This window comes from Panicum virgatum, chromosome 4K, assembly GCF_016808335.1.
Source record: "Panicum virgatum strain AP13 chromosome 4K, P.virgatum_v5, whole genome shotgun sequence".
NCBI lineage: Eukaryota > Viridiplantae > Streptophyta > Magnoliopsida > Poales > Poaceae > Panicum > Panicum virgatum.
The window spans coordinates 40,932,557-40,953,554 of NC_053139.1; the positions used below are offsets into that span (position 1 = coordinate 40,932,557).

The 20,998-nt window shown below is 46.5% G+C and overlaps 3 protein-coding genes and 2 long non-coding RNA genes across 11 annotated transcripts; 3 read left to right on the forward strand and 2 right to left on the reverse strand.

The window, feature by feature from the left end:
* The first annotated feature begins 3,172 nt into the window (after window positions 1-3,172).
* LOC120702237 (protein STRICTOSIDINE SYNTHASE-LIKE 10-like) lies at window positions 3,173-4,207 on the forward strand. Its single transcript, XM_039985961.1, has one exon. The coding sequence runs from the start codon at window positions 3,173-3,175 to the stop codon at window positions 4,205-4,207; it is 1,035 nt and encodes a 344-aa protein (XP_039841895.1).
* Window positions 4,208-6,273: 2,066 nt separating this feature from the next.
* Window positions 6,274-10,944, forward strand: LOC120704070. 5 transcript variants are annotated; one of them, XR_005687390.1, is made up of 14 exons: window positions 6,274-6,427; window positions 6,521-6,578; window positions 7,419-7,470; window positions 7,894-8,037; window positions 8,170-8,444; window positions 8,544-8,643; window positions 8,775-8,993; window positions 9,072-9,195; window positions 9,305-9,462; window positions 9,553-9,928; window positions 10,020-10,081; window positions 10,185-10,240; window positions 10,333-10,414; window positions 10,545-10,944. It is a non-coding gene; the product is annotated as an uncharacterized LOC120704070 (long non-coding RNA). The 5 variants fall into 5 exon arrangements; XR_005687391.1 differs by lacking the exon at window positions 6,274-6,427 and having other exon boundaries at window positions 6,437-6,578; window positions 8,775-8,848; window positions 8,936-8,993; XR_005687393.1 differs by lacking the exon at window positions 6,274-6,427 and having other exon boundaries at window positions 6,437-6,578; window positions 8,775-8,848; window positions 8,936-8,993; window positions 9,095-9,195.
* Window positions 10,945-13,562: 2,618 nt separating this feature from the next.
* LOC120702238 (protein STRICTOSIDINE SYNTHASE-LIKE 10-like) lies at window positions 13,563-14,691 on the forward strand. Its single transcript, XM_039985962.1, has one exon. The coding sequence runs from the start codon at window positions 13,563-13,565 to the stop codon at window positions 14,586-14,588; it is 1,026 nt and encodes a 341-aa protein (XP_039841896.1). The 3' UTR covers window positions 14,589-14,691.
* A 190-nt stretch (window positions 14,692-14,881) lies between these two features.
* On the reverse strand, window positions 14,882-17,374 carry LOC120702239. The gene is made up of 7 exons (XM_039985963.1): window positions 17,265-17,374; window positions 16,748-17,032; window positions 16,563-16,621; window positions 16,385-16,421; window positions 16,182-16,253; window positions 15,641-15,968; window positions 14,882-15,552 (listed from the first exon to the last, which is right to left on the reverse strand). Exons 1-7 carry the CDS (start codon window positions 17,372-17,374, stop codon window positions 15,127-15,129), a joined length of 1,317 nt encoding a protein of 438 aa, XP_039841897.1. The 3' UTR covers window positions 14,882-15,126.
* Window positions 17,375-17,428: 54 nt separating this feature from the next.
* On the reverse strand, window positions 17,429-20,662 carry LOC120704071. Of its 3 annotated transcripts, none has more exons than XR_005687395.1 (4): window positions 20,065-20,662; window positions 19,463-19,558; window positions 17,658-18,957; window positions 17,429-17,547 (listed from the first exon to the last, which is right to left on the reverse strand). It is a non-coding gene; the product is annotated as an uncharacterized LOC120704071 (long non-coding RNA). The 3 variants fall into 3 exon arrangements; XR_005687396.1 differs by having other exon boundaries at window positions 17,658-18,151; window positions 18,227-19,558; window positions 20,065-20,661; XR_005687394.1 differs by having other exon boundaries at window positions 17,658-19,558; window positions 20,065-20,661.
* Window positions 20,663-20,998: the final 336 nt, after the last annotated feature.

Sequence of the window (20,998 nt, forward strand, 5' to 3'; positions counted from 1 at the left end):
TGCTGAGCACTTGGGCAGCTGCGTTGGGCTTTATGGCTCAGGTCATGGCACTTTTCTACGAGAAAAGGCAAGTGTAATCTGCCCACTTGAGATTTCTTAAATTTGGGGGCCAATGCAAAGATCATTGAGATGTTTTGAGGCACGTATGATGATGGCTGCTGCTTAGTTCGTGACAATGGTGGCAGGGGAGAGTGTGAGCTGGGGCCTGCGTGCCCGTTACTGCTACAGTTTTAATCTTCTTTTTTTTTGGAAAGAAAGCTACAGTTTTAATCTGACGGTAGAAAATTCAGGGTAAATTGAAAGCAGGCCAGCTGACGGCCGTAAAGGATGTGTGAGGTTCATGTTTTCAAAAAGAAAAAAAGGACGTGACTGAGATTCATTTGCCGGCAGCACAGTACTGTGCAGCGTGAGCGTGGACAGCGTAGGGAAGGGAAAACCGTGACGGGTCTTTGGATCGATGCCACACTTCCATGTGTGGGCCTTTAAGGTCTTGTCTGGTTATGGGGAGCGTGCTTAACGGCGTCACGAGATAGTTTTAAATTTCAGAGGTTAGTAGTAGGCATGGGCGAAAGTGAATTTTGGCGGTAAAATAACAGGCGAGTGGAGTGGTGGTAAGCAGAGGCACTCGCTGCTGTGTGGTAGGAATCCAGCTAGGGTGATTCCAGCTTAGGTTGTGTTTAGTTCGCGAAAAAATTTGGGTTTTGGTACTGTGGCATATTTCGTTGTTACTTGACAAATAATATACAATCATGTACTAATTAGGCTTTAAAAATTCATCTCGTGCTAATCAATTAGACTGTATAATTAGTTTTTTTCAACTGCATTTAATACTTCATGCATGTGTCAAAAAATTCGATGTGATGAGTACTGTATAAATTTTTTTGGAACTAAATAGAGCCTTAACTTCTGTATCTATCACCCAAAAAAAAACTGTATCTATGTGAGTAGCTTGTGTGTTTTGTACGAGTGCATGCTGCGTGAAGTATCTCGGCCTTTTTGAGTTTGTATGTAGGCATGTGCAGTTTGGCGCCAAAAGGATGCAAGGATCATTCATATTATTTCCTTTTCCTAGAGTACTTCCTAGAGCGCGTAGGTGTTGACTACTGTATGCCAAAGCATGCAGTACTGCTTAGAGCAAGACTTATAAGCCAGCCGGCCGCCGGCTGCAAGGGAGACCTGGATAGTGGTGGGTCCTACGGTCTTGACCAATGACAGCACGTGCATGTCCTCCCAGCCGGCTCAAGCGGGCGCCTGGCAGACCGCCGGCCTCCTTCTCTCTCATGGGACACATAGGCATTCAGCCGGCTCTCCGCCGATTAGAATACCTGCTCTTAGAGTGGAACTTTTATTTATCTTCACATAGCAAGCCGCTTAAGTTCCCAACCACCCCATTTCTTTAGGTGGATAAAAACATTACCCGAGCGCCCTGAATTCTTGTACGGGCGCCGAATCGATTGCTGGGGTGTTATGGAACCCGGCCGCGCACACCGCCCGAAGGCTGCAGCTTGCTCGCCGTCGCGGCACGCGTCGTCAACGCCGGTCCGAGACGGGTTAACGAAGCACGAGCTCAGCTCCCCCGCGCGCCGCTCGCCGCCGTGGGTTCACAAGCGCGTGCCATTAATCTCCCAGCAGAGGCCGCGCTAAGGATAGATTCGGATGTCTATTCGAATGTCAGATTTTTGGTCATTTTTTTTCGATTATAAACAAATAAGATATAAAATTTACTATGTAAATTCATAGCCTTGTATTTAACATTATCTTTTAAAGATTCAAAAAAACTAAACCTCAAATTTATCATATATATTCTCAAATAATAGATATAAAAATTCGAATACATACGGATACGAATCTTTTTTCACCTTTTTAATTGTAGGGAGCAAATAATACATAAAAAAATTTATACAAAAATTTATTCATATGTGTAATAATATGCTTGATATTATAAAAAAAGATTAGCTTAAAATTTTAAGTATATCTATTTTAAAATATCAAATTTGTTCTAAAAATTCTGATGTTTAGATCATCCCTAGGCCGCGCCGCCTGCTTCGCGCACGGATGCTTGTCCCATCCAGAACCCGGTTTCCCGGAAACGTGCACCCGACCCGCGCCGCGCCGCGCCCTGCCGTCGCGGCGTCGCCGGGGGGGGGGGGGGGGGGGGGGACGGGATGATTGTGCGGGGGAAGGCGGGCGATCTCGTCGCGGTGGGGACGGGCACGATCATGGCGCCGGTGTCGCCGTGCCGGAAGGGAGAGTTCCGGTTCTTGGCGTTTCTTATGTTATCCTGTGTATGTACTCCCGTCGCTGAGTTTTCTTTTCTGTTCTTTTTTTTATCCCCACCTATCATTGCACATCATCACGTTGCCGTAAAGGACGCTGCTTTTCCTTGGCCATGCCACGGTTTGCGGATGGACTGGATGGGCGGCGGCAGCGCAGCGCAGCAGCAGCAGCAGCAGAGCCCGTGTCCGTGTGTGTCGTGCCGGGCCGCTCGCAACCAACGTGAAATTAAACCCTGTCCTGGAGCGGCCCGTAGGCCACGGGTGGGCTCGCGATGACGGATCGACTCCAACCCAGCCACACCAAACGGCTTCGATTTTCGACACCTTCGAATCTCTCTCTGACGGGGAGCACCGGCGAGCGTCGCCGCCGTTCGAGTGCCGCCGCGGCTGCTGCCGAGCCGGTGGGCGCTGCCGAACCCGTCGCCGGCGCGGAAACCGAGTGGGTATCGGCGCGGTCGCGCTGCCGTTGCCATCCCAAACGTTCTTCGATGGCCTACCTGTTACGAGCGATTCCGTTCTCCGTTCATCCCAGCCGAGGCCGAGGGAGATTCGGAGTTCGGCTTCGCTGCTGGCACCGGCTCTCTGGCTCCCATGATCGCTGCCCTCTCCGGTCGTTTTTGATCGATTCAGATTCGGAGTCCGCCGTGTTCCTCTTTCAATTCCTCTTTCCCGTCGAACCGTTCCAAGGCACAAAGACTCCGAGTCCGCTCGCCTGCCCGGTTTCTGACGCCGACTCGGAGCGCGCACGGCGAACGAGCCCCCAATAAAACGGGAGCCAGGGGACGCCCTTCTCCCACAACTCAAACCAAAGCATACCACCGATCAGCCAACCACAGCGAGGGAGAATCACTAACCAGCCACCTCGTACTCAGTGCTCCCCGGCCGGAGTAGCAACCATGAAGCGGACCACGTCGAAGCTGCCGCTGCTCGCGGCCTTGCTCGCCGCCGTCCTGCTGCTCCTGCCCTCGGCCGCAGCGGCCGCCACGGCCAAGGCCATCGACGCCAGCAAACCCCAACGCCTAGAGCTGCCGGACACGCTGGCCATCGGCCCCGAGAGCGTCGCGTTCGACGGCCACGGCGCCGGGCCCTACGTCAGCGTCTCCGACGGCCGCATCCTCAAGTACGGCGGCGAGGGTGCCGGGTGGACGACGTTCGCGTACAGCCCGAGCTACACCAAAAACAACTGTGACGCATTCTCCGACCTCCCTCCAGTCGCAACGGAGAGCTCGTGCGGCCGACCGCTCGGCTTGAGGTTCCATGTAAACTCCGGGAACCTCTACATTGCCGACGCCTACATGGGTTTGATGCGCGTCGGGCCAAGTGGCGGGGAGGCGACGGTGCTGGCGACGGAGGCAGGTGGTGCGCCGTTGCGCTTCACGAACGGCGTGGACATCGACCAGGTCACCGGCGATGTCTATTTTACCGACAGTAGCAAGACGTATACACGAGCGCAACATCAGATGGTCACCACGACGGGAGACTCGACAGGACGTATCATGAAATACGACCCACGAACTAATCAAGTCACCGTGCTTCAGTCCGGCGTGACGTATCCCAATGGCATAGCCATCAGCGCAGATAGAACCCACCTTGTCGTCGCGCTTACGGGTCCATGCAAACTAATGAGGTACTGGATCCGAGGACCTAAGGCAAACACGTCTGAACTGTTCGCTGACCTACCGGGATACCCCGATAATGTGAGGCCCGATGGGAAGGGAGGGTACTGGGTGGCGCTGCATCGGGAGAAGTTCGAGCTTCCGTTTGGTTTGGATATACACTTGCTCGCAGTTAGGATTGGTGCTGAAGGTGAAAAGCTGCAAGAGATGAAGGGACCAAAGAACGTGAGGCCGACCGAGGCGGTGGAGAGAGCCGATGGCAAAATATATCTTGGATCCGTTGAGTTATCGTACGTCGGTATCGTTAGCACGTAGAAGTTTAGTAAGGTTTAAGATATTGTATTTGTTCTCTTTTAATGTATTGCAGTAGTATTTGTGTTTTTTTGTCTTTAATTAATTAATAATAAAATGATGCAACTGTTTGAATTATGATTCTCAAATCGGATCGGAATTTAAATGTTTGATCATGTTGGCGGGCTTATGAGAAGCCTGCCGATCGCCACACCAAGCCACCTGCGGAAGGCACCAAACCCGTGCGCGCGCCTCGCTAAACCCTGAACCCAAACGGTCATCTACGATCCCTGACCACCCGAGACAGCAACAACCTACAACATGCGTACCGCACCGTGCACGGCATTTCTTGAAGGAGCCATGGTTAATGGCTAATGGCCTCAGCGTTGTCCAAACGTCAGTGCTTTGAGTCCGCATTAGTCACCGCGGTTCACAAGCATCCAGATCTCCCGTTTCTGTTTTTTCTTTCCAAAACGCATCAGGCAAAGAACTGCTGCGTTCATATACATCCAAACTATGCTCAATTCAGAGCACGGAATTTTAAAACTCAAAGAGATAGCGGAATTTTGAAATTCCAATGAAATTCATGTGCTGCAGGTTTGTGAGCCTGGAGCAGTCGAGCTGATGATCGCAACCTGTTACACTGGCCTGTACGGCCGTCTCGGGCTGTTGAGCGATCCTGCTGCAGTGAACAGCATAAGGGAAAGGATGTGCATGTGCTGCATGAACGGCCGGAACTACCACTTGGTTTTTGGCCCCGGAAATCTCTGCTCTTGTGCTGATCTTTGGGCGTGTGGACTCCTTAGAATATCTCTGTTTCCTGAAACGGCCTAGCTTCGGAACTGCTGGTTCTGTTTTTTAAGATAGTTTTAGTTTCCTCAGACTTTTGCTTACAGCCGGTCATTTCAACCTTGCGTCCCGTGTTGGACGCCCGAGCTTGTGTGGGTCCCTTCACAAAAAAAAAGTGGTGGTTGCCAGCCACCAAACTGCGGTGTGCTACTTGGTTAAGACTGTATTTCGTTGCTTTAGATGCTAACTAGGCGCAAATAGCGCAGTTGGCTAGTTTTATTCCATTAATTATGGTTTTTAATTCAAAATAAATGGATGTGTAGATTTTGATTTAGTTATCTTATTGTAACTTTTATCCTAAGTGTGCGGGTGTCGATCAAGAACTATGATTTACATTTATATTTTGTAGTGCATATTTATGGAGCATGAATTTAGGGCAAAATACCTTATAAAAATACATTTAAAAGTTTATAAATTTTAATTATCAATATATTTTTTTATTTTTGGACAGCTACATACATTCTTGTTTAATATTTTTACCTATAATGATAAACTATTCTTATATTTTAGAAAAATATCTACGTGAGTAATGTACTACCAAAACTAATAAATAGAATTAAATCTAAGTTCACATTGAAGCGTTAACGAGCAGTGGAGGCTTTTGTGATATCCTAACTTTTTTATTTTCTTAAATTCCAACTTTAGCTATTTATCAATCATATTTTATATGAACTCTTGAGTTAGTTTAGATCGCTAGATTTTTATAAAATCTAAAGATGTAAATTCTTCTCTTTTTAAATTAATGTGGGAACTTCTAAACCCTCTTGGCGAAGATAATGACTTCTTTTAACACTCTTTTATTAATATAATAGATTTCAACTTTATGTATTTACTAATCATATTCGGTATGGATTCTTTTGTGATATCCTAATTTTTCTTATTTTTAAATTTTTAATTTAGCTATTTACCAATCTCTAAAGACCTAATAGCGGTGAAATTTTCGAGCAACTATTGGGCCACGTCGCCTCTAATACTTATCCGTCCGATCTCCAACTAGTGAATCCTGCGTGCCGCCGGCCGGCCGGCCGCCGCCTGGAGCAGATGGTGCGCCTTCTCTACCACCGTGTTCGGCTGGTGGGTAGGGCTCCAGCCCTACAGTAATTCTCTCTCACACCACTCCAGCTCCAGTATTCAGCCACCAGCTAAATAATAGTGTTTTTCTCTCACACTACTCCAGCCCCAGCCTCCAGCTCCAGCCTGCCGAACGCGACGTCTCCACAGGCTTCCAGACTAATCTTCCCTGATGCAATGTCTCTTCGTCTTCCGTGCGAAGGCTGTAAAAAATCTTCCGTGCGAAGGCTGTAGAAAAGAACCAAGACCAGCGTAACTCTTGCTAGCGTCGCACACCCTGCCGTCTTCCATCCAACACCCAAGAGGCCAAATTCGCTTTCCTTGGTAAGTGCCGCCACAATTCCTCGCACCCACGGCATGACTGCCCCTTCTGCGACCCGTTTTAGGCCTAATCTCTTCCTTTCTCCCGTCACGCAGGGCCATCAGCGGATCACCCTCGCCGCCGTTTCTTTGCCACGGCTCCCTACCGACGGAGGTAAGCTCGCAGGCCCCTTCTCAGGCGACCCTAGCCTCCTCTGTACAACTCTCGCCCCGGGCACCATCCTCCTGCCTGCGCGCGTCTCTCAACTCTCCGCCGCCGCCGCCGCCATCGAGGTCCCTGCCCCAGCGCCCGCCTATATCGTCGTCGGCGCGGTGCCCCTCGCCGCGACGTCCCTCCCTCCCCCCCCCCCCCCCCCCCCCCCCCTCACACCCCTGCAAGTCGACGTGACGGTGGTACGAGCAGCAGCTCCAGCCACGGCTCCTATACCTGCGCCATCCCTCCAAGGTTGCAGTGGTCGTAGCTGACGTTGCCTCCACTGCCTAGAACATGCTCGACAAAATGCCCAACCTATTCTAACATATTTTACAGTGCTATCTGATAATCACAAACATGCTGGCATTGCACTTCATAAATTACAAACTCCCATAAGTATAGCTCCCATAAGTATAGCGACTATAATTTAAGCGTAGCATATCATTCAACACCATTGGTACTACTAGCATGAAACTCTGGTCCTTCATGAAGATACCTGTCTTCTTCTATTCCTGCTCTGCAAATGAATTCAACAAAAGTTTATTTTTGCAAGCCTGGCGTAAGAGATGGAGTTCTCTATACTAGCTTGTTGATGGGTATATATTAAAAGAAACAACAGTTATTTATTTAAAATAATCTAGGAAATATCATATTCTGGAATCTTCAATTTAAAAATGTATTTATTTTTGCTGTCTGTTTACTAACAATAAAGATATTCTAGATGATTTATAAAACTAAGTTTACTGTCTAGATAAATACATATTGTATACTTTCTGACAAAAGATTGTACTTCCACTACAGGCCTGCAAAATAAGGAGCAAACAAAAGTGAAGGCTAGAGATAACCACAAAAGGTATGCTCTAAACAAAATGTAAAATTTAACTAATAGTAACAAATTTAGGAGATAACATAATACAAGCTATTATAATAACAGGGACACATGTTGGAGAAACCGCATATATACCAAGAATAAATTTGACAACAAGAGGGTGCCGCTGGCCCTTTACTTTAAATCGACGACAATTTCCTATAAAAGTGTGCTACTCGATGACTATAAATAAAAGTCAAGGGCAGACTCTAACAAATGTTGGAGTATACTTAAAGAAACCAGTATTTACACATGGACAATTTAATGTAGCTATATCACGTGTAACAAATAAAAGGGGACTAAAAAGATTAGTCGAAAATGAAGATGGAACATGTGGGACAACAATACAATCAATTTAATATAAAATATCTATATTTTATACTAACGCTTCTCTTTATAAAAATGCAGATGAACATCACCTTCCTAGCAAACGTAAAACCAGGACCATTGAACTACATCATATGTGTCAGAGTCTCAAGAATGTGGGAGTTTAGGGGAAGAGATGAAGAAAATGAGATTAGGCACCTTGACCTTGTGGTTATTGATCAAAAGGTAAAAATCTCTTTCAAGCTTTTCATCTCTTTACCGAATTTTGAATATTGCAATAGCCCAACTATATTTTTACATATCAACATACGTAGACTCAATTACATGGAAATTACATCACTATATTTTTATCTGCAGGGTTATTCCATGTACGCTGAAATACCACCGGATGCAATACCACTACTACAACCAACATCTACAAGAGGGGAAAATTGTTTATATGACAAAGATAACAATCCACAATGCAAAACAAGGATACAGACCTGTTGAAAGCCCTTACATGATCCGGCTCAACATAAGAACACAGATTGCACAACTTCAAGATGAGCCATCAGACTTTCCAAAATATGCATTCTCATTAGCGCCTTTTCCCAATCTATATCAACACGCAGGAAATACAGAGAAATTTCTAGGTAACAGCTATTGCATACCCACATATATTTTCTACAACAACTTGCTGATTATCTTATGGTTTTAAATCTAACATTTTCAACTCCTTATGTTCAACACAGATGTCATTGGTAGAATTCTAGCTGTGTCAAATACAGCAAGAGTACTAACAAGTTCTGGAACTTTAAAATGGAAGAGAATCATTCATCTAGGGGATCTGAGGTACATAATAAAAATATATTCTAAGTTCTAAAAAAAACCTTGACATACTATCAAATTTCAAGTTGTATAATTAAATTTTACTTGCGTATCTTCCCACTCACACTGTTATCTTTTTATTTCATGAAACAAAGTGGAAACATGATCGAGCTATCACTTTGGGGTCCAAGAGCTCTGGAATTTCAGGGAGAATCAGTCTACAACATTGGTCAGAAGAACCATGTTATAGCTATTTTTGTTGGAACTTCTATGAAATGCATAAAAGAAAGTTCTTATTTTCTAAGTGGCACATCAGCATGTCGTTGGTACATCAATGAAAATGATATACCAGAAATCAAAATATTCCAAAAGAGGTACAAAAATATGCAATAAAATTTCTCCAAAATTTCAGAACAAACTTTTACAATATACTAATTATTTCTAAACTGCAGCTTACCAACTATACCTGATCAAGCTGTAAAGAAAATTGACCTTCAGAGTGCAGATGACATTGAAAAGCATATTGAGCAGACCACATGCCTGCAACTTAAAGATATTGATCCTTTCGACAAACTGGTAATGTCAAATTTAGGTTACACACATTCCTATTTTTTAAATTTCGTACTTTCATTTAATTTATATTTTCAACAATGCTCATAACAACAAATCTCATATTTCCTATTAGGGACAAAGGTATGAATGCACGGTTACAATTACTGGTCTTGCAGAGAGGCAATCTTGATATTATCACGCTTGCAAAATCTGTAATTCAAGACAAAGATTCAATGGAAAGAGTTATGAGTGCACAAAGCCAGGATGTCCTTGCACACAATATGAGTACAAGTAAGATTAATTTACATGCCAATTTACTGCTCATAAAAAGAAAAAAAAACAAAGAAAACAGATTTACATTTGAATATAACCATTTTTCAGGTACAAAATACCTCTTATTGGAACCGATAACACCTACAGCTTGGAATTCATGCTTTTCCAGCAAAGAGCATTGCAGCTAATTGGAAAATCTGTAGACAAACTCTTAAATGATTATGGTAAAAATGAAACACCACCAGAGATAACTTCATTGGTTGGGCAAAAATTCACCTTCATTATCAGAGTTTTGTCCAACAAGAGCATCCAAAAGAGAGAACCATCATTTGAAGTCCTTATGATCAAACAGAGGTTTGGCAGACAAGCTAATATACCAGCAATCAGCAAGGAGGAAAACCTCAGAACCACTTCAACCTCAACTTTTGAACTTGCTAATCTACCACCTTTGGTCCCTATAGCAATAAACAAAATGGAGATACAGGTATGCTCTAGACTATAGTTACAAATCCATTTATTTTCTGTTAATATAACCCTATATAACCACTGCATTTAAATTTTTAATTAATTTGCAGCACTCACCTTTTGAATCACAGCTACCAGAAGATATCCAATATATGGAAATAGACAAAACTAGGTATGTCTATACAAATCTAAATATTTCCATGATCACAATGATGAAATGAAAATCATTGCAGTTCTTAACTTCTTATAACTTTGAAACTTACATTCATTTTCAGCACATGGTGAAAATACAAACAAAAGGAATTTTAAAGACTTTGAAGATAATCAGCAGGTACAATATCTTTGCCCAAACTTGTTTCTATGCAATGAACTGTAGAAAATATCGTGCTATGTATCACTCATTATTTGTTTACTTACACATAGGACTCCAACGATAGCAATGACGACAATACCCCTTTGAAACAAACTAAAAGAACACACTCGCAAGGGAAGAGCAAACAGTAAGGTATGCAAATTCACCTAACCTCTCAACCAGCTAAGCTACATATTATCACATACTACACTAACGTTATCTATATTCTAAATTCAAAACATTAGACTGACTTCAATTTTATTTTATTTGAAATCCTTTTCAGGATATATCGTCCTTCACAATCTGAAACTACACATGAAGTGGATTGCTTTTGGGTACAAACTACCAGCTACGTTGGCTGGATTGTTTTTGTTGTATATAGCACCTCTTATGAAGAATAGTCAGAGCAGAACAACAGAACTGCCATCATTACCCATACAAGTGTTGGGTAGATCTTTTGCTGTAAACGGTTTCTCAAATATAAACAAACAGGAGCTACCTTTTGTTGTATATAGCAGCTCCTATGAAGAATGGTCAGAGCAGGACAACAAAACTGCCATCATCACCGATAGAACTGTTCGTTGCATCTTTTGCTGTAAATAGTTCCTAGAGGATCAATATCCACCTTATCATTTGGTAACTCATCTGTTTTACTGTGTTCGTCTCTCTCTTTGGTCGCCATATATGGAAATGATGTCCTCCAAAATTTAACACTCTGTTTTATATTCTTCTAATTGTTTAAAGTTTTTAAGTACTCTTGACTATGCTGAAAAAGTAACCTTCAAAAAACTGATCATTACTAACTGCAGATCACTTCAACATGGGAACTAAATAATCAGTAAGATCTAGCCCAACTCAAATGTAAAATAAAAAAAAAACTGTTCATCTTGTATAAGAATGTGGACACCAACTGGCCCAACTCAGTACGGCACAGCCTTGCTGCGCCAAAAATTCTAGATTTTCATAAAATCCAATGATGTAAATTATTCTTCTTTTAGATTAATGTGAGAATTTATAGATCTTCTCTCGACAAATATGATGGCTTTTTTAAATACTCCCTTACTAATATAATAGATGAAAATTCAGATTCATCACGTCATGGAAAAAATGCATGTACGGCGACATCCGGAACCACTAGAGCTGCTCAGAGAACCCGCTAACCTTAACAGGAACTGCACTTTTATGAGCTTCTTGTAATTTGAGCTTCTTGTAATTTCAGAATAGTCGGCAGGCACTTTTTCGGATGCTCCTCATTTTGTCATGAGCTGAAAAATCTATAATCGGTGGAAGTCTACATAATCCCTCCACCTATCGGCAGTGGACTACTTAACCCTCCAACCTATAAAACCGGACAAATAACCTCCCAACCTTTTCAAAACCGGACAAATAACCCCCCCAAGGGGTTTCGGACAGTGGTTTGTATTTTTTTATTAATTTTGGTTGAATCTTTAAAAAATTTCCACACAATGCTTGCAGTATGTAGATGCCAAATTCTTCCTTGTTGCCACTGTAACCGAGTTGTAGGGGGTGTCTGGGTTTGGCGTCAGTTCGTGATGCGATCAACCAACGTCAGAGTTGTTGCGTGTGCGGCCAGTGCCCACCCTGCTATAGTAGTCTTAAACCACGTTCGGTTTTCGAAACAGCAGCAGATTCCGAGGCCCTGTTTAGTTACAAAAATTTTTCATACACTACCCGTCACATCAAATTTTTGAACACATATATGAAGTATTAAATATAGTTAAAAAAATAACTAATTACACAGTCTAACTGATTATCACGAAATAAAATTTAAGCCTAATTAGCTCATGATTGGATATTATTTGTCAAGTAACAATGAAATGTGCTACAGTACCAAAATCCAAACTTTTCACCAACTAAACACATCCTACTATCCAGATTGTTCGGGCCTTGTTTAAATCTCAAAATTTTCTAGTGCTACAGTAACTTCGACCGTTTGACCACTAATTAAAAGCATTAAATGTGGATAACTGACAAAACTTATTTCACAACCCTCCAGGTGTAATTGTGAGATGAATCTTTTAAACCTAATTGGAGCATGATTAAATAATGTTGTGTTATAGTAAACAATTTCTAATGCTGAATTAATTAGACTTAATAGATTCGTCTCGTGATTTTCTATCCATTCGTGTAATTAGTTTTATAATTAGATCATGTTTAGTTCTTCTAATCTTCGGTTGAAAATTGCTACGGTGAATTTCATCCAAAATTTTATAATTGGATCAGTTCTTCAGAAGCAATGCAACCAGGTATGTGTTTTTGTTAGTTGCCCAAGGTGTTCCCTAGTCATGCCAAACTTTTGCCACTATTTGGTTTGGAACCAAAACTTCATTGTAGTCCCTCTACTCTGGACACTGATAGCCAAAATCATGGCCACCAATTTGATGAACAAAATCTGGCCCATGCCGAAATTTAGCTGGCTACTGTATGGCGAACCAAACAGGATAAAGAGGCCATATCTTGTACCCTGAAGAGCTATGGGTGCCCTCTACTTTCAACATTCAGTTGCCATAACTGGAGACAAAATTAGATGACCATGGTGTCCTACTCAGTCTCGCTCATGGAAAATCAGGCTCTGGTCACATTGCAGAACGAGAGCGGTAACAGACTAACGGCTTTGCTCCTGAATTCTTCAGCCCTTCGTCTGCTGTAGGGATCCACTAGACTGAAAATCTGAAACAGTCATTACGAAATATAATAACTTGTGTTTCGATATTCTTGCAGGCAATGAATTGAAGGCCTGGACCTCTGTGCAAGTAAAATTCACTTCGCTGGCGATTATAGGCACAAAATGTACTGAGAATCATCAGCTTCTCGTGCAGGTTCAAGAACCAACAAAACCTAAGTTAAATTTAAGCATGCATGTTTCCCTCAACAGACGACACTTAACAATCCCAGTCTACAGAAAAAAAACAACAGTACAACCCGGGAAAAATTGGCCGTTGCATCCTAAAAACTGAAATCACCCTTGCGTTGCGAAGGCGATGAGAGCACAGAAGATGATCGTCGACCTGAAAAACAGCATCAGCAGGCCGTTTTCGCCTGTTCGATTCGAAGCCCGAGTCCGTCAGCGTTTCTCCCCCTTCGAAGAGAGAGACTCGGAGCCTGCTTTACCTGCTTGTTCTGACGCCGATTCGGACTGCACGCCTGAAGAAGCCCCCAATAAAACGGGAAGCAGACACGCCGTTCTCCAACAAATCAAACCAAAGCGTAACAGCGATCAACCAACAGTACGCAGTGAGAACCACCTCGTACACAGAACTCACCGGCCGGAGTAGAAACCATGAAGCGGACTGCGTCGAAGCTGCCTCTGCTCGCGGCCCTGCTCGCCGCCGTCCTGCTGCTCCTGGCCCCGGCCGCCGCGTCCAAGGCCATCGACGCCAGCAACCCCCAGCGCCTGGAGCTACCAGACACGCTGGCCATCGGCCCTGAGAGCGTCGCGTTCGACGGCCACGGCGCCGGGCCCTACGTCAGCGTCTCCGACGGCCGCATCCTCAAGTACGGCGGCGAGGGTGCTGGCTGGAGGACGTTCGCGTACAGCCCGAGCTACACCAAGAACAACTGCGACGCCTTCTCCGACCTCCCGCCGGTTGCCACGGAGAGCTCGTGCGGCCGACCGCTCGGCTTGAGGTTTCATGTCGACTCCGGGAACCTCTACATCGCAGACGCCTATATGGGTTTGATGCGTGTCGGCCCAAATGGCGGGGAGGCGACCGTGCTGGCTAAGGAGGCCGGCGGTGCGCCGTTGCGCTTCACGAACGGCGTGGACATCGACCAGGTCACCGGTGATGTCTACTTTACCGATAGCAGCACGACGTACACACGAGCGCAACATCAGATGGTCACCACGACGGGAGATTCAACCGGACGCATCATGAAATACGACCCACGGACTAATCAAGTCACCGTGCTTCAGTCCGGCGTGACGTACCCTAACGGTATTGCCGTCAGTGCTGATAGGACCCATCTTATCGTTGCGCTTACTGGACCATGCCAGCTAATGAGGTACTGGATCCGAGGACCTAAGGCCAACACATCTGAGCCGTTCACTGACTTGCCGGGATACCCCGATAATGTGAGGCCCGATGGGAAGGGAGGGTACTGGGTGGCGCTGCATCGGGAGAAGTTCGAGCTTCCGTTTGGTTTGGATAGACACTTGCTCGCCATTAGGATTGGCGCTGAAGGTGAAAAGCTGCAAGAGATGAAGGGACCTAAGAACGTGAGGCCGACCGAGGCGGTGGAGAGAGAGGGTGGCAAAATATATCTTGGATCCGTAGAGTTGTCGTATGTCGGTATTGTTAGCACATAGAAGTTTAACTAGGTTTAAGATACATTTATCTAGTTCTTAGAGTATTGTTTATATGTACCGAGCTGTTGGTCTTTATAATTAATAAAAAGTTACTGAATTATGATGTGTTTAATTGACTGATGGTTTTTTTTTAGGTTTAATTGACTGATGGTTACCAGGAGTTGAACATCGTAGCAGCGATCAGGTCGCTTGCTCCGTTCTATCTTTACGCACACCAGTACACCACGTTCTCGTTCCTCTTTGAACCGCAAAACGATGTTATTCTAGAGGAAGGCACTTTATGTGGAAAAATTACTTTTGTATTTTATAAATTATTATCAAAGTACAAAGACACATAGATTACCGTATATATTTGTACTCCCAAAACTGCTTCGTACACATACGCATCCTAATCCGAATCAGGCTTCAGGCCCCAATCCAGGCCACGAATTTCCCCCAGATTTCTACCTTTGAGCTGCAACGTCGTCACTCATGAAATCCCTGTGAAATTCCGTTGCTCCAAATGCCTCGATCGACCTTGATGATCAGAACGAAGGTGTCACACTCGCCTGTACGGCCGTCTCGGGCTGTTGAGGAGCACCTTCTCCTCGATGGGCAGCCTGTACGGCGACGCCCGGAACCGCTCGCTCTCGAGCCGCCGCCGCCGCTCCCGGGAGTGCGCCAACCACGCCGCCGCGGCGAGCATGGCGGCCACCGACGCCGCGAGCAGCGCCTGGTACACCCGGCTGCTGTCCCGCCGCAGCGGGGGGCAGCCGCGCTCGCTGATCGTCTGGAACGCGCGGCGCACGGTGGCGCAGCTCGCCAGGTCGCGCAGGGCGGGCGCCTGCCGGCGCAGCCCGTCGCTGACGCTGGCCACGGTGAGCATCTGGGACAGCATCGGCGGCGTGAGGCGGCCGACCGTCGCGCACAGCTCCGAGCCCGACCCCGGCGCCGCCGCCGTCCGGCACACGAACCGCTGCCACACCTGATGCGCGCACAAGCAAGAACGGCAGCGTCAGACATCAAGATCTCATCAACGGCGGTTCTTCGATCGCCGGCCGCACCGCACGCACCTGTTGCGCGTTGTCGGCGGTGACTTCGCCGGCGGCGCAGCGGCGGCCGGAGAGGTCAGCGTTGTAGGGGTTGCAGAGGAGCGGCACGGGTGGGCCGGACTGGTTGTAGTAAAGCGGGGGGCCGGCCTGGGGAAGCACGTTGCGGTTGGACACGTTGGAGACCAGCTCGTTGAGCTTGGCGACGAGCTGGTAGTTGACCTCCTCGCTCCGGCGCAGGGCCTCCGCCGTCACCGCCGCGTCGGCGCAGGGGAGGATGTCGTCGAGGGCGGTGTGGCCCTGCGGCTGGACCACCCACTCGTCCATGGCGACGCAGGTGTCTCCTATCACGCTGAAACATGGGTGAAGGCCGTCGCAGTGTGCTTTAGTAACTTGTAACAAAGATATGAGATGCAAATGCGCAACAAAATGTTACTGTATATGCTATAATGCAACTATAAGTAGCAAACGTTTGAAATTTTGAACGGAATTTGACTGAACTAGGAAAAGAGATGCAAAATTTCATCAAATTTGTGTGAATTGACAATAAGTGACAAGAACGAACTTGTGCAGCAGAAGGAAAGTGCCGGACAGTATTAATGTCGCTGTAATTATTATCCATCCAAGAAACACAACCCTGCCAAAATACAGCAACTGAAACTTAGTACACCAATCTCTGAATATGAAAGAATGTGTTGATGACCTTCAAGCAACTGCAGTCAGAAAGAGGATGTATGTTCTTTGCATGCTGTGTGCTAGCGTGCTTACGTGTACACAAGCGACTTGAACCCCGTCAACGAGAACACTGCAAGAAATTGATGGGAGGAGTTGTGTAAAAATCTCAAAAGGTTAAATAAACAATGCTACAATTTCGAGCAGATTAGGTAAAGATCAAAATATTTTTTATCCTTCAGCTGAGGACTTGGTAAGAGCAATTCGTGCTCACCAAAGCCAAGGAAGACGAGGACCAGCATCACAGCGGCGACACCGATCAGCACCTTCTTTCTGCAATCACGTAAAACAAAGCAACTTGTCAGGATCATCCATGGATGGGCATCAGGAGTTCAGTTCATCTCGCGCCCATCAAGAGCCAGGCCACAATCGATGAATCAGTGTGGCGAGGTTCCGTACATGGTGTCCAGCGCGCTCCGGATCCTGCGCGAGTTGCTGGCCGTGCGCCCGGCGAGCTCGTCGGAGGCGGCGTCCACCCGCCGCGCGACGTCGTCGATGGTCCGCGCGACGTCGGGAGGCAGCGACGCCACGCCGCCGCCCGCGCCCTTCGCCGTCTCCAGGAGGCCGGTGAAGTCGCGCATGGTCGCCGCCGCGCCGTCGGCCTGGCTCACCACGTAGTCCAGCGTCGCCGTCGTGCTGCCGCTGAACTTTCGCTGCCCGTCGTAGAGCACGGTGCACCCGATGCTGCACCAGCCCGTGATTCCCCACACATCAGAAACCTTCGACGAGCAGCAGCTAGCGGTGAACGAGTAGCTGGGATCGATCGGTTGCTTACACGGCTGCTGCTGTGAAGACGATCAGGAGCACGAGCGAGGTGGCGAACACCCGGCGAGAGTAGGAGTAGTTGCTGGCGCCGCCGCCGCGGCAGCAACGGCAGCAGCAGGCGAGGAGCGCCGCGGCCGCGACGGCGACGAACCAGAGCGCGGCGAGCACGAACACCGGCGCGGCGCTGAAACCTGCCGACTGCACGGGTCGCCGGACGACATGAACATCAGGGCAGAGGAAAAGGATGCTTTGAACTGGCATCAACGGCAGCCGGCCGGCGACAGGAAGAAGAAGAAGAACCCAAGAACTCACGGCGAGGTAGTGCCTGTTGCTGATGTTCCAGCCGCCGGTGTAGTACCTGAGCCCGTCTAGGGGGTCCTTCCGCCGCGTCCGCTCCGCCGCCAGCACGGTCGTGTCCGAGTCCGACGCCGCAGCTGCGACCGATCGATGGTCGGGTTCATCATCACCATGTCATGTCAGCTCACCTATCTTTGGTCCATCACACGCTTTGATCGCAAGCTGTTCTTGAAGCGAAGGAGGTTACCTGCTCCATGGGCGCAGAGGGAAGCAGAGACGAGGAGCAGGGCTACGAGACAGCGTCCGCGAGACGATGCCATGGCTGCCTACACAGGCCGGCGAAGCACCGTCCGATGGAGGCGACGATGAGAGAATCCACTAGAAGTGTGGGTTTTTTTTTTTGCATGGCCAAGCAAGTAGACGGTGGTTGAAGTCGGCAATGGGCTGCTGGCCTGCTGGGTGAAGCGATTGGAAGAACTGGTCGTGGTGGAAAATTGCAGCAGCGTTTTATCTGTCGTCAGAGATGTGGATGCATGGGCATGAGGTGTTTAGGTGTGACCGTGTCCATGTGAGATGCAGGCGCGCTGGCCGGGTCTTCATCTGCTGCCAAGTTGTACAACTAGGAAGAATGGCGCGCTTCGCCGCGCCTGCGTCTGCTGTTCTTGCCAGTTCTCTTTCAGTAGTAGTGTTGTTCCATTGTGGTTGCAGTGAATGGATGAAATCCACCGTCCACCGACTTGCCTATATGAAAAGGCTTAATGTTGCGGCGTAACACATGACATTTGCATTTAGATGGTTAAATAACAAATAATTTACGTCGCTAGCTGCTCTCGTGCCCAAATTCCAATTTAGCCGTGATAGCTGCTTTGTTTAGAGAACACAGGCCATCATGCAACTATCTTCGGTCTCAAAAAAAGTTGAAATGTCCTTTTTCATCACCTATTTCTCTGCTGCAACAGACATAATGTTATAGTTATACAACATGGTACTCAAGTACATATAGAAACATTTAGTATTTTACTGGAAAGATGAAATTAGTAAGACATAATGTTCAGGTTTACTAACTTGGTTCACTTAAAAAGGGAGGCACCTCACAAATCATGAGAACTATGTTTTCTCTAATCAAAGTGTGCAATAGATGGAGGCACCAATTACAAATGAATACAACTTGCACTGCCAAACATAAACCAATTATCTATCGACTGTGCATTTGGTACAGCAGCCATAAGGGTAACCAAATACACAGAAATTTTAGCCTGTTTACGCTAAAGCTGAATGAGGAACACCATGAAGAAAGTAACATCCAGCTTACTACAATTTGCATCCTAAAGCTGAATGCTTGTTTGCTCAACACTACTACAGAGAAAGTAAATCGTCATAAATTTTAAAGGTAAACTTTTAGATTAATTGTGCCTATCCTTCTAACATTTGGAAAATATAATCCATAGCAAAACACCATCCAATTAGATATGCCGAGTGACTCACAGAGCACTCTGACAGAAGCAGAGCTTACAATGCAGAACTCAAAAGTGAAGCCACAGAGACATCTTGCAACCACAAAAGTATATGTTAATACATTATGTGCATACTTTGACATTTATGCTTTGGGGGTGTGGACCATACCTGTAGAGGTGCGTGGATATGTCTTTTTAAGTTTATTTTTGCTATATTATTGTAAGATGGACCTTAAAGTATGATGATGCAAGAGAACAATCAATATTTTTAGCAACTACGAATTTAAGATATGAGTAATGCTATATCACAAAAAATTGACGAAATTAATGACAAAATCCTTGCAAGGAGTTTGCATGGAGAATTTTTCAGAAAGGCTATATTGTTTCCAACTTATCTTTTTGAACAGGAGTTGCTTGGTAAGATTAACATGAAACTGGAACCTAAGGCAAAAATACAGTAGCCTGTAACTCAAATCTGAATGGGAAAAAGTGGTGCCATGAATATTATATGATTGTGTACCATTTTACTGTGGTTTGTAAATGGAACAATCTAAGTCAGGAGCAGTACATCTATTTAAGCATTAGATATTCTTATTACCATCTCAGAATGCCTTATCAATCTTCTCGCTTCTAATCCATTCGGTGGATCCTACATTCCTACTGTCATCTATAGCAGCAGAAGTTCCCAAATTACCTGAAAAACAAACACGCAAAGTAATGAGGAAACTCTGAAGACCGTAAAGTGCTAAGTTTAATAGAGAAGGCACACAGAATATGGGCACAAAGACACACGAATTCTATTTGGCCAAAAACCATTCACGCAACTATGAAGATACTACTGCACATATGAATTGCATTATTAGAAACCAATGTCCCAACGTTCAAAATAATGACTCAGATTGTCCCAACTTCACCACCAGATAGGAACGTTGCCCTTCCACAAGCAGATCTACTGCTAGCTCCATGACGGGTTACACGCTGCACAGTTGCAGGCATGGCGTATTGGAAACGTGGTGGATGCGATGCAGATGGGCGTCGTGCGGTGACGCCGACATCAAGCAGCGGCCCAAAGCACAGAAGCAAGTAAGCCAACAGAAAAAAATGGACAGAAGGAAGATTATTTGAAGCAGAGCTCCAACGCCGGGACTGGGGCAGTGGGGATGAAGGCGGTCATTTCTCGGAGGGAGGGAGGGGGCGAACCTGGAGGTGCGGTTACAGCGGTGGATGAGCTAGGTGAAGACCGCCGTCGATTTCATCTCCATCTTAACCGGCGACGTACGACGTCGAGGAGGAACCGAGCGTCGGCGTCAGCTCTCCTCCACAGTCCTGCAGTGTAGAGAGCTGATGCGCAAGAGCAACAACACCCGCGGTATCATGGATGAGAGCTCGGCGCCGGTGTCCCCCTCGGCACCTTCGGCGTGCAGCCCGCCGATGTTGTGTCGCCGTCAGACCCGGCCAGCAGATTGCGGCGGAAGATGGCCGTGGGAGAAGACGACCTCCATTGCCGTGCCTCCAGGATGGGGACAGAGAAGACATGATAGCAAGGAAAGGGGAGAGGTAGGCCAGGCGGTGGCGGTGAGTGTGCGATGAGGAAAAAATTCGCTGGGCAAGGATGCTGGAGCTGCCTCTCGCGTACGAAGAACGCGACCTCGTCCAAAGCATGGCGGTTTTTGCCACGCGCCATGCCTCAAGCGGTGACTTTTCTCTCTCTCGAGGCGCAGGAGGTACACGCGTTGTGATTGTACTGGCGGAACTGGCAGAGGCTCCCGTATGCCTCCGTTTGGTTCAGCGATATAGATTTACATATAATAATGCACTGTTTGTAGGCCACTGCGAAAAAAAAGGGGATGCTTGTGCCGAGTAAAGAAATGCCCAGGTCACTTCGCAGTTTCGTCACTGCTGAATGCAACTAGTTTTTGGCAGTGTTTTTCCCCCTCTCTCTAAACGATTATCTTATCAGTAGTTTACACCTCTATGTTACGGTGTGAGGCCACAGATCAGATATTTCTCTGCCTCTCAGAAAAAAATAAGTGTCAGATCAATCCGAACAGAACATGTAGCAGGCGCCAAGTGACCGAGGTATCTTCCCCCCCCCCCCTGTTTGTCATGATCAGACGATCCAAACGCCACCGTT

Coding starts and splice junctions, on each gene's coding strand:
- LOC120702237 (XM_039985961.1), top strand. CDS start 3,173: ATGAAGCGGACCACGTCGAAGCTGCCGCTGCTCGCGGCCTTGCTCGCC.
- LOC120702238 (XM_039985962.1), top strand. CDS start 13,563: ATGAAGCGGACTGCGTCGAAGCTGCCTCTGCTCGCGGCCCTGCTCGCC.
- LOC120702239 (XM_039985963.1), bottom strand. CDS start 17,374: ATGCCAGTTCAAAGCATCCTTTTCCTCTGCCCTGATGTTCATGTCGTC. Junction 17,033..17,264: donor TTCGTGCTCGCCGCGCTCTG/GTTCGTCGCCGT, acceptor GGGCTGGTGCAG/CATCGGGTGCACCGTGCTCT. Junction 15,969..16,181: donor ACTTTCCTTCTGCTGCACAA/GTTCGTTCTTGT, acceptor CCCATGTTTCAG/CGTGATAGGAGACACCTGCG.